This window comes from Pongo abelii, chromosome 3 (genome assembly GCF_028885655.2).
Source record: "Pongo abelii isolate AG06213 chromosome 3, NHGRI_mPonAbe1-v2.0_pri, whole genome shotgun sequence".
Lineage (NCBI taxonomy): Eukaryota > Metazoa > Chordata > Mammalia > Primates > Hominidae > Pongo > Pongo abelii.
The window spans coordinates 115,675,263-115,687,907 of record NC_071988.2 but is presented as its reverse complement, the minus strand read 5'-3'; the positions used below and the strand labels follow the sequence as shown (position 1 = coordinate 115,687,907).

At 36.3% G+C, this 12,645-nt stretch overlaps 1 protein-coding gene across 2 annotated transcripts in view; it reads right to left on the bottom strand.

Moving 5' to 3' along the window:
- The window catches only part of SMARCAD1 (SWI/SNF-related, matrix-associated actin-dependent regulator of chromatin, subfamily a, containing DEAD/H box 1), an 83,600-nt gene that overhangs the window by 44,504 nt on the left and 26,451 nt on the right, over window positions 1–12,645 (bottom strand). For both annotated transcript variants that reach the window (XM_054553303.2, NM_001374139.1), the window contains 3 exon segments: window positions 12,410–12,575; window positions 9,503–9,569; window positions 5,483–5,583 (listed from right to left, as the gene is read on the bottom strand). In XM_054553303.2, the coding sequence (XP_054409278.1) occupies window positions 5,483–5,583; window positions 9,503–9,569; window positions 12,410–12,575 (334 nt within the window).

The following is a 12,645-nucleotide window of genomic DNA, read 5'->3' as shown; positions in this document are numbered from 1 at the left end:
TCAAGCACCTGCTTTTTCCCTTATCCCAATTAGATCAAACAGAAGCAATCTGTTTTTATCTTGGCAGGTTTAATGATATACCTTCAGTTTTCAGAGTTAGAGTAACTTTCCTGGCTCTCTCAAATAATACAGTACTCATGGACTTAGATGGTTTTGCACAGTCTAGAGAGTATCACTTGATCTACTATACTGACATCATGTTGACTGGACTTGATACAGGTAGTGGGTATTTTCAATGGTACTGGTCAGATACGTACATGTTACATATCAGGGTGAAGGAATAACCATCCTCACTCTGAGGCCCACCACTTTTGTGGGAGTGTAGTCGGGAGCATGTTGCAAACTCCACTCTTAACAAAAAAGAAAGGCCACACCTATCTGCCTCTTTAGACTGTTTGGACATTGGGAGCTCACTGCACACTGGAGGCAAAATATACTTTATTAGGGTGTCTACTGCTTGATTCATTTTATAAAATACCTCTTAAGATTGTCAGTTATGGCTGGGCACGCTGGCTCACGCTTGTAATCCCAACATTTTGGGAGGCTGAGGCGGGTGGATCACGAGGTCAGGAGTTTGAGACCAGCCTGGCCAACACTGTGAAATACCGTTTCTACTAAAAATACAAAAAATTAGCCAGGTGTGGTGGCAGGCACCTGTAATCCCAGTTACTCGGGATGCTGAGGTGGGAGAATTGCTTGAACCCGGGAGGCGGAGGTTGCGGTGAGCCAGGATCATGCCACTGCACTCCAGCCCAGGCAACAATGCGAGACTCCATCTCAAAAGAAAAAAAAAAAAAAGACTGTCAGTTATGAATGGGGCCCAGGTTAAGAGACGGCTCTGTACCAGGTCCAGAGTGCAATACAACGTACTCTGCCACTTGGGTTTCATGACCAGCAGATGCAATGATTCTCCAAGAATCTGTTGCAGGTAAGGATATTGTATGAAGTCCTTGGCAAGCCCCAGTAGGAAAATTGTTGCAGAGAGTTTTAAAGAAAGGTCATCATGTCCTCTTCTATTGACCAGAGTCAGTTTTGCTGTGACACATATATTTCCAAAAATTACTGCATTATGCAAAATTGTTAAAGTAAAAATTGCAGCCTTTAGAGAAAAACTGTTAGAGATACAATGTCAAAAACTTCATCAGTGACACATAAAAAGAGAAAGCAATCTAATAAAAATGATACCACAATTTTACACACATTAAATAGTTAATACCTAAATACTACAATAACTATGAGCTGAAGTTTGCTCGTGGACATTGGAAGGGTTACAGCTTATGAGTTATTGTGAAGTGGCAGAAGACAGGTTATCTGAAAATGAATGGAAATGTTTAACACCAGATACAGAAGGTTGTAGCTCACTGTCCTTGTGTTATGTCTGCTGTACTAACTTAAAATATAAAGAATAAATAAAATTTCTGTGGTGTTGCCAGTCTCCTTTTACACTAAAGCTGCCTGTACAGTTCCAAATTCATCCGGATGCCATACAAGACTATCCTAATATCTTCAGCAGTAAAGCCATTATCTTCAAGGCAGTCCAATTATTTTCACAGCATTTAAAACATCTGATCATTTGTATTACATCGTCATGGCATACACAGACTTCTGACTTTCATCATCACTGTCATCAACATCTTCTGTATCCACACAGCCATCAGCAGCAAGTTGCTGAATGTTTTCTGTGGTTAGATCATCAGGACAGGACCCTAGAAACTTTTCAATATCCTCATTTTTGACTGCTCCAAGTCCAAACTGTTTTCTTAGATCAATATGGCTTGTTTTGAACTTTTAAAATTTCTATGAAGTATCAAATTCTTCAAAATAAAGAATCAAGTCAAAGGCAATTTTCTGCCACACATAACACAAACACTCTTGGTATATTACTCCAGGCTTCAACAATGACATTGCAATGTTAAACCTTTTCCAAAATTCTGTAACCACTTCTGCATCCCTGCCTTAGATAACAGCGATTAATATCTTAAACGTTCACTTTAAATAGTAAGTTATAAACACTGCTGTCATACATTTAAAAAGGGGCTGTTATCAGAGAGGTGGTTTTTTGGAGGCAAAAGGAAGAATGTGACATAGGTTGAATTCTGCTTTTGTAGAAAGAGAGCTTGATACACTGTAAGAATTTTTAAAAGTTTTTTTTTTTTTTTTAATGTTTTGGGGCATTCATCCTCTTTAACAGAGAAGAACTAAGTAAAAATATAAATGCAAATGTGGGCAGCCATCCATACATTTTTGCTATACCTGACATGAACCTCAAAGGCTGATGTTAACAATTTCTTTTAAAAGGCTCAAAGTTTGGTGAATGACATTACTGGCTTCAGCTTCAAATCTCCATTTGGCACTGGTGCTGAATATCACAGTTATGTTACCTTTAGGAGCCTTAAATCCCAGAGAATGTTTTCTGTCTTTCATATTTGGGTTATTCGAGGCATGCGTTCATAACAGATATTTGTTTAATCAAAACCAAGAATTTAACACCATGCATAGCTGCCTTCAATTTACTTCCGTATCACTGCTGAAAAATTCTTTTGCAGCTTTCGTATCTACACTAATAGTTATGTCTGACAGCCAAAGGCTTAGGAATCTGTAGCATTGTTTGTAGGAAACTGTAGCACTGTTTGAAATCATTAAAGCAACCACTACTAGCACTAAAAGCACACAAATGTCAAAGAATAGCATATCACCACCTAACAGGATAATATACATGGTAAAAAGAGGCAGCCAGTGGATACTGGAAACGTGTGTGTTTTATGCATTCCTATGTGGCTTAGTTCAGCTGGAAGCAATTTTCTATGATCACCTACTATTTCCCATGGACAAAACTGCACATAAACACATGCAAATTTTGGATTATGCTCAAATTGTTCTCTAATGTATTAACACTGGAATAAATCCACATTTTAAAAACAGAACTGACTGATGTATTTTTGTGAAACAGCTATTGACTTGACAATAAATCCTGATAAAAGCAGAATGGTTGACCACAGAACATCAAATGACCATGAGACTTGAGCCGTTATGTGATCTGGGTATCTGATTTACCTAGCCTAAAACGGAGCACTGGCAGCAGCAACCCATCATCAGGTAGAAATGGTATACTTGAGACTGGACTTGAGTAAGTTCAAGAGACACAAATAAATTGCATGTGCAGGTGTCTCAGACTCTCATGGTACCTGCTTCTGCATCACTGCTGCCCCTTCTTCAACCAGTACCTGAGGCATTATAAAAAATTCTTTATGACCTGATAGGTTGGGCACAGTGGCTCCCGCCTGTAATCCCAGCACTTGGGGAGGCCAAGGCAGGTAGATCACCTGAGGTCAGGAGTTTGGGACCAGCCTGGCTAATATGGTGAAACACAAAAATTAACTGAGCATGGTGGCACACGCCTGTAATCCCAGCTACGTGGGAGGCTGACAGGAGAATCACTTGAACCCGGGACGCAGAGGTTTCAGTGAGCCGAGATCATGCCTGGGCGACAGGGTGAGACTCCGTCTCGAAAAGAAAGAAAAAATTCTTTACGACCTGATAAAGAGGCAAGAAATCCTTAAACTTCATTTGTTTGTTGTGAGACAGGTCTCACTGTGTCACCCAGGCTGGAGTGCAGTGGCATAATTATGGCTCACTGAAGCCTCAACCTTCTGGGCTCAAGTAATCCTCCATCCTCAGCCTCCGAGTAGCTGAGATTACAGCTGCATGTAAGCACGCCCAGCTAATTAAAATTTTTTTTTTTTTTTGCAGAGACAGGAGTCCCACTATATTGCTCAGGCTGGTCTTGAACTCCTGGGCTCAAGCAATCCTCCTGCCTCGGCCTCCCAAGGTGCTGGGATTACAGGCAAAAGCTACTGCACCCAGCCTGAACCAGCTTGACTTTACAAAGGATTTGCATAATTTTAGAACCAGCCAAGTAAACAACTGCTATAATATAAACCCAACTCAGAGAGTAGTCCTGTGTACAACTTTGGGCAGTACATCTTGTTGCCCATTTTGTGTACCAAGAGATGGCCAGAGGTAGAGATCAGCAATATATCAAGGACAGAGGCTAAGAAGAAGACTTAAAAAAATGGTGACCAGGAAGTCTGAGGAAGAGGTACATTGTTGAACATCTCAGAATATAAGTTATTCTGAGAATACAGCTGGGCGTGGTGGCTCACGCCTGTAATCTCAGCACTTTGGGAAGCCGAGGTGGGTGGATCACTTGAGGTCAGGAGTTCGAGACCAGCCTGGCCAACATGGTGTAACCCCATCTCTACAAAAAATTTAAAACAACAACAAAAAACTGGGCGTGGTGCTGCATGCCTGTAATCCCAGCTACTCCAGAGGCTGAGGCACGAGAATTGCTTGAACCAGGGAAGTGGAGGTTGCAGTGAGCCAAGATCACACCACTGTACTCCAGCCTGGGACAGAGTGAGACTCTGTCTCAAAAACAGAACAAAACAAAACAAAAAGAAGTTATCCTGAGAATAGAACACAAGGATAATGGTGTTTGTGTGAATGTTCAGCCAAGGGTACACACGTGGCAGAGAAAATTTTTAAAGATCAGGTATATAAGATCATCCATTTTGTGAACACCAGTTAAGTCCACAGACACTTGAATGACTGCTCAATAGGCCCATTTACAAATGGCCATGGCAACTGGGCTTAAGTCTGTGCATGCAAGTCAATAAGGTAAGACTTTCCACACCAAGATTAATCTGGCTATTGTTACAGTCAGTGCTCAATCTGCAAGGAACAGAGGCCAACAATGACTCCCCATTATAGCACCATTCCTTGAGAGATTCAGTCAACTGTCTGGTGGCAGGGTGATTACACCTTCACGATTCATCATGAAAGATATAGTAACAGATAACCTGCTCTAAGTATGAATTTGCCTTCCCTATCCACCTGCTTCTGGAAACGCCACTATTATGGGTTAATTGTGTCCCCTCCAAATTCAAATGTTGAAGTCCTAATGCCCAGTACCTCAGAATGTGACCTTATTGGAGACAGGGTCATTAATGAGACACTCAAGTTAAAATGAGGTCATTAGAGTGGGACCTAATCTGACTGTTGTCCTTATAAAAAGGGGAAATTTGGAGATGAACACGCACACAGTTCAGAGAACCCAATGTAATGAAGAGGGCAGAGATAAGCAATTAACACTGGATAAATTTAAAAGAAAGCAAAAACAGTCACAAATTATATGCAAGCATGAATTATCTGGCTTAGTTGTGAAAGAAAAGAAAATGATTCATTTAGACAAATTTTCAGGTCTGATATCCACAGACACAAAATAGTCTGTGCTTAAGCAGGCTTCATACTGGATAAATTAAAAAGCAAAAACAGTCACAAATTAAATGTAGATGTAAATTCCCTAGTTATGACAGAAAGGAATTCATTTAGGTGGATTTTCAGGTCTAATAATATCCACAAACTCCACATATCCTAACCTTAAGCAGCCAATTTTGATACTGTAATTCAAATGTAAACTTACATGATCCAGTCTTGTCTTTTTAATAGATTGATCATCATTAAATTCATCTTCCTCATATGGCTCTGAAGAAGAAGATAATTTTCTTTTCCTGGGCCCACCACCTTTTAAAGCAGAGCAGCACACTCAAACTTTGCACAGAAATAGCAAAAAATCAATTTAATGTAAAACAAAGGCAAAAATGTATTATAATCAATACTAAACAGTTCTCTTGATATCAGGCCCAGTGTTTGTTGTTCTACATATGACTGAATTGAAAAAAAAAGTAAACATTCTTTGCAGTCTTTCAGAAGTAGAAATCACTGTAATACTATATTCATAAACCATCACATTATTTAATCTAAAAATATACATTTCTAAATTGATGAGTAATTCTACAGAGCAACATTAGGAGGGAGGGGTTCTTCCAAGTGGCTGAGTGTTGAGCAGTGAAATAAAGCTGACCCCACCAAGTGTAAGTTATCTGAATACCATCAAAGAAACCAGTAATTTCTGAGTCTACTATGTACCAGGCCTTGCACAAGGTCTTTTATAAACTATTGTTTCATTTACTTCTCACAAACAAACCTACACAGTAGGTAACATTTTTATTTCACAAATGAGGGGGATAGAGATACGGAGAGCTTAAGCAACAAATGCTTTTAATGTAAAAACAAGAGAATATAACACAGAGTACAGCAGTAACAGGAAATCTGCATATTGTGACTGGAAGAAAACAAACTTGAGCTACATATGCTACTCATGTATGCTTGTATACATTATGTATACATTTACCTACTTCTTAAATACTTTTGCTTTCAGAGAACAAGTTTGTCAGACATATTGCTGTGCTACTATGAAAGCACCTGCTAAAGACTACAAAGATTTAAGATTTCAGCATTAATTATATCAGAGCCCTAACTATGCAGCTCAAATACATACACGTCAGCTTAAAAATTTCATTAACATGGCTATTACAAAATAAAAATGGAATGTTATTAACATTTTAAAGCACAGTATTCGTGTCAGTACAAACGCTAACCACAATATTCTAAATGTAATATTTTAAGTCTGAAAAAAAACCTTCAAACCAGATAATTTTGCCACATCACCTAGACATGCTGAATTCTTTCCTAAAAAGAACAGAACAGAAGCCAGGTGCAGAGCTCATGCCTGTAATCCCAGCACTTTGGGAGGCTGAGGTGGGCAGATCTCTGGGGCTCAGGAGTTCGAGATCAGCCTTGGCAATATGGTGAAACCCCATCTCTACTAAAACTACAAAAATTAGCTAGGTGTGGTGGTGCATGCCTGTAGTCCCAGCTACTTGGAAGGCTGAGGCATGAGGATCACTTGAGCCTGGGAGGCAGAGGTCGTAGTGAGCTGAGACTGCATCACTGCACTCCAGCCTAGGTGACAGAGTGCGGCCCTGTCTCGAAATAAAAAATTAAAAAAAAAAAAAAAAAAAAAGAACACAACACAACAGCTAGAGAGACTCCAGACAACATCAATCAATTCGTACTCTTACCTTTTGAAGTAGAGTAAAAACTTTGGATATACATTTTTTTGTTTCTGTAATTTCATATTCAAAAAACAAAAACTTTCAAAATGAACAGCATAAAAACAACCCTAGTGTTTAATATGCAGGCTGATTCTGTCAGTAAGACTGCAATTTGTGGTTAAAAGAAACAATGTGAACTGTCACAATTTCTGGATCTGTTAAAGATCACTTGCAGGTATTTAAAAAGGTCTTTTGTTGAAAACTGTCCTAAAATGGCAAGTATAGTTTCCTGTCTTAATGACATAGTATACTGAAGATTAACCTTATCTTCAAGGTTAGACAAACCTGTCATTCTATATACTACCTCAAAGTGCACTACACTAAAAATGAAGATATCTGGTAAGACTGTTCTGTCCGTTCCATGATGCAGCATAGAAGTTTAATTAAAAAACCAGAAAATCCTAATTTTTTATTTCCTTGTAATTTGCCATTTAACATTTTTCTAAATGAAATAATCTTAAGTACAATGGAATAAGAAAAAGCTCAGCTGAAGTTAAATAAATTTAATGATTGTAAACTCTATGACGGCAGAGGTTGTATCCACTTTGTTTCCTCATGTAACCTCAGTACCTAAGCCACAGCCTGTGCTACCTAGTAAAAGCAGCATAATAAATATTTGCGAAATTAATGAATAAGTTGAATAAGATGAATTGCTCAGAAGAAAAAAGATTAGATACTACCGTGGAATAAAGTAATTCCACAACCCGTTTTTAATGAAATGTTTATGGACTAACGAGATAATGTGAGAGCAAGAATGTATTGGGAAGCTGCAAAACTTCCCAAGCTATTTTACAGCTCAACAAATGTTCACTGAGACTATCATTTTTCAGGAGGTTTTTTCTTTCTTTCTTTCTTCTTGTTTTTTTTTTTTTTTTTTTTTTTGAGACAGGGTCTTGCTCTGTCACTCAGGCTGGAGTGCAGTGGCACAATCCTAGCTCAGAAGCTTTTAAAGTAAGTGCTAGGGATGCAATAATGAGGAAGACACAGCTAACATTCACCTCTAACTTTTTTAAAAATCATCAGATGACCCTTAAACAAATAGCTGCTAACATTTGGTATGCACTCACTATGTACCAGGCACCATAAGAAGTAGTATACATTATTAGTTCTTCACAACGACCTTTGAGTTTGGCACTATTATACTACTTTACTGCTAAGGAAACAAAGACAGAAGAGTCAGGCAACACTGCTCAAGGTCACACAGCTATTAATAAATAGAAGACAAAAAAGAATCTTGATACTCTGTTGGTAGCACCCACAAAATACTGTCTCCTTGCTCAAACTGGAGGAAATTAAAGGTTTAAAATATTTCATATGGATAAAATAAAAATCTTATGTAGAATCTACTCGAATAACAGTCCACTTAGTGGAAGAAAAATGAGGTGGATAATTATTGAAGAATGATGGGTCCATGGGAACACACTGTTTTGTATTTTTGTACACATTTTAAACCTCGAAAAAATTAAAAGTAGTAAGAACCCACTTAGAAAAATGAGTATTCAGAAACATACTGTTGATAAAAGCATAAATTGGCATAACCTTTAACAAAAGGACATGGAAATACATATTAAAACTTAAAATGTGCATACACTTTGCTTGAGCATCCTAGTTTGAAATTTAGCCTATATAAATAACATAAATTTTTGTTCTATTTATGTATAAGGACATTTACTTTAGTGCTATAATAATCAAATAATGAAAATGTAAGTGCTAATTAATAGGCAGTTAATAAACTAATCCTGTGGGTAGTCACAGAGGAATGTGAAGCTATCCATGACAAATTATTAAATGATTTTTTTAAAGGTGCAAACCAATATATTTACATTTTGTAACCTAATGTATGTGTGCTGTATGCCAGTGTATATAAGCAGGAAAAAAGTTGAGAATGACATAAAAGGTGGTTATAATTTAAGGGTGGTTAATGAAGTGTGGGTTTGCTTTCACTATTTACTTTAAATACTTTTTTAGTAGTAGGGTCAAGCGACTTTTACATTTTTTTTTTTGGTATGTGTAAGTTAAAAAAAAATCAAGTCAGCATTTATTAAAAAACTGGACACGCTTCTATATTGCAAGCTCATTCAAATGCATTTATTTTTGTATCCCAAGCCCCTGAAACATGAAAAAATATTTACTAAATGAAGGAATGCTGATTACCAGCTATGACTTTCCCTGACATTATGTTCCTACTAAGATTTGTAAACCTGTAATAAAACCACAATGCAACTAGAAATTATACTTTAAAAAGAGAGAAAATATACGCTACAAAACTTTACTGTTACAAGATTTGATTGGTAGAAAAGCAGTAAAATTATCAGTGAGAAACTTCTTCCCTTTTTAGGGGAAAAAACTGAAACTATTCATACCTCATAGATTCCTGTAAGAATTCATAAAGGTGTCTGATAAACTGTGGAGCAATATTAATGAGAAGGTACTATTATTATGATGTAACAATAAATCGACATGGCTTAAAATTAAGTCAGGCATACCTGCATCACCAAACATCAGCAAGGCAGCAGCAATTGCTCCATCCATAGTGCTTGTTGATTCAATCAACTAACAGAACGAGAAAAGATTAATGTTTTAAATCAGCACTTTAAGAATTATTTCAGTTACTGAAATATTTAACAACAAACATATTAAATATAAACATGACAGGAAAGTATGTGTGTCATAGTTTAAGTTCATTAAGTCCTATGATAAATTTTCAGAAAATCTGTTTTATGTAAAAGGTCTGAACTTTAAGCATATTTTAAAATGTATCAGGTTGACTCATTCTTACTATAAAGGAAAAATTAAAACACAATCACATATATACAGTATATTCCAGGTTTTTGCTATTTTAATTACAAAGTTTTACACAAAACTTCCTACTTAACATGTCCAGGCCACTCTGTGCCTGTGTGTGCATGCTCACGTTTGTCTATGTGTGTGTGTCAGATGGAGAGAGAAAGGGGAAAGAGGAGACTGACAGACATCTATTTACTTTTTTTTTAATTTCTAGGGGAAAAAGGACAATTCTACTCTTTTAAAAAAAATCGAATACTGCTCAAGATAAATGGGATAAGGGCTCTTAATTTTTACTCTATTTCTGAATTGTCTGAATTTTTTCAAGAACATATGCATGTATTACTTGCATGACATCATTCTAATATACTGTTTTTATACTGCTCAGTAATTTTAGATTTCAGAAGAAACTAAAATCCCATATTTTTCTATTATAGCTTCCCATATTTCAAATGAGTTACTTGTTTTAAAAAGATCTTACTTTTAAATAAGCTACTTTTTGTATTAAATCAAGTAGCCTCAAATCAAAGTGCTCTCTTCCACACTAATTTTTCCTAATCTTGGATGCTAAGATATATCCTATTGGCCCTCTCCATTTTCAAAATAATCAAAGCATATTCTTAGTGAGCCTAGAACTATTTCACAACCTCTTGAAGTCTTTTATATGGGTTTAAAACCTTTTGTTGAGTAATTTATAAACATCATCTTTAAATCTCTAGAACTGAAGGGGATCACTTGAAATACAGATTACTTCAAGAGAGTGCTCTGGAGTGTGTGATACACTAAATTACACAATTTCAGATACTGAATAATGAAACATTCAGGGAAATTATGCGTATCAATCTTATTTTTCCAATAAAATTACAGAATTAGAAAGATATTTTTACAAGAAAAAAACTCTTTGAACTACATTAAAAATTGGCAATCAAGTGAAAGTATTTTTAAACTGAGATCTGGCCCTTTATGTTGCATATTTTAATACTCCATGTTTATTCTATTGGAAGCTCTTTCCTTATTACTGCTTTAAAATACTTTAGCCCTCGTGTCTACATTTGTTTCCATAAAAAAAAAAAAAATCACATCAACAGACAAGTAACACTGCTGTCAGAGAAAATGTAGACTCAAGATATTACTAAAGTTTCATTTAGCTAATAGTAAGACGGCATCAAAATGATCTGGGCAGAAAAAATCCAGTGGATTCATGTCAAAAACAACACAGATTAAAAATAATGTAATCTACACTTAAATTGGCAGGCACAGGACCACCTATGGTTCACAGACATGTTTTATTTGGCTAGAACAGCATGTTTATTTTTATCTTTCTTTAAATTAGTTAGCATTAAAAGGAACAAAGTACATGCTGCAACAGCGATGAATCTCTTCCATTAGGTGAAAGCAGCCAGTCACAAAATATCACATATCTGATCCCATTTATATGAAATATCCACAATAGGCCAAAAAAAAAAAAAAAGATTGGTGGTTGCCTGGGACTGGGAGAGGGACGAAACTGGAGAGTGACTGCTAATGGATATAAGGTTTCTTTTGGGTGTCATTGAAATGTACTAAGATTATGACAGTTGCATTATTTCATAAATACAGTAAAAACCACTAAATTGTACATTTTAAATGGGTGATTTTAGGCATAGGAATATAGCTGTTAAAGTGGTGACCAACCCTCAATAAAAATCCAGCCTTATGGCTTTATTTGAAAAATCTGAGTACCCAGTAAAAATGGGCTATCACTGACAGCTCATATGGCCATGTCCTGCTGAAGCTAGACAGCAGCTACCCCTTTTAAAAAGAGAATGTACTCTATAGTATACTAGTATCTACTACTTCAAAGTTACCTGCCTAGTCCATACAGATATGGTAACTCCTAAGCCTCATATGGTGAGGAGGAAAACTGGTAGTGGTAGCAGCGATGACAGATACAAAGGTGAAAATACAAAGGACTTGCAATTAAATGATTCCCCTAAGATAATTCAACTAATAAGTGGCAAAGCTAGGAATAGACTGTTTATTAATCTTCAGAAATTTATTCTCTACCTAAAACTAAATTGGTCAATTTTTATTTACTCTTATAATTACAGATACCTAAACATCACTTTACATTTCAACTATACTCCTTTGTTTCTGTAGTTAAATCAATATTTCTCAGCAAGAGTGCCACTGGCAGGACTATCCTTGGTTATGGACTGTCCTTAGTATACTGCAGGGTGTTTAGCATCGCTGGCTTCAGGGCACTAAATGCCACTGCAAACCCTTGTCACAGTTGTGTGAGGTGGTTCCTGACATTTCTGAGTATTTCTAATGGAAATGGGGAGGTTATGCATTCTAGAAACACTCAAACACAAAAAAACTCACAACCTATGCTCACTATTAAGGCTTTAATTACTGCATTATTTACAAATAACCTCATCTATTAAAAAGTTAAGACTTTCAATAAATAAATTTCTGGCATTTACTTCCTTTAGATTTAATAGTTAATATCTTCAAACTTAAGATATCTTTAGAAAAATGACTATCCACTACTAACTATAGCACTGAATGCAGGAGAGATTTTATTATCATTACAGCTACAATAACCAATTACTATAAAAGAATATAACCTTAAGTAAATCATTGTCACTTCTTTGTGGAAAAAGTTCCTTCAAAGTCTGAAGTTTAGCATCTTTAAGGTCTTCCAATTCCGAAAGGTCTTCCAATTCTGAAATATCATTTCTACGTGCCATGGTAGGAAGGCCTTGGGACTCTTCATCTTCAGATGGCTCAGAACTAAAAATATTTTTAGAGGAGGAAAAAACATTTTTAATGTATTACTAAGGTTATTTCATTATAGTGTCTA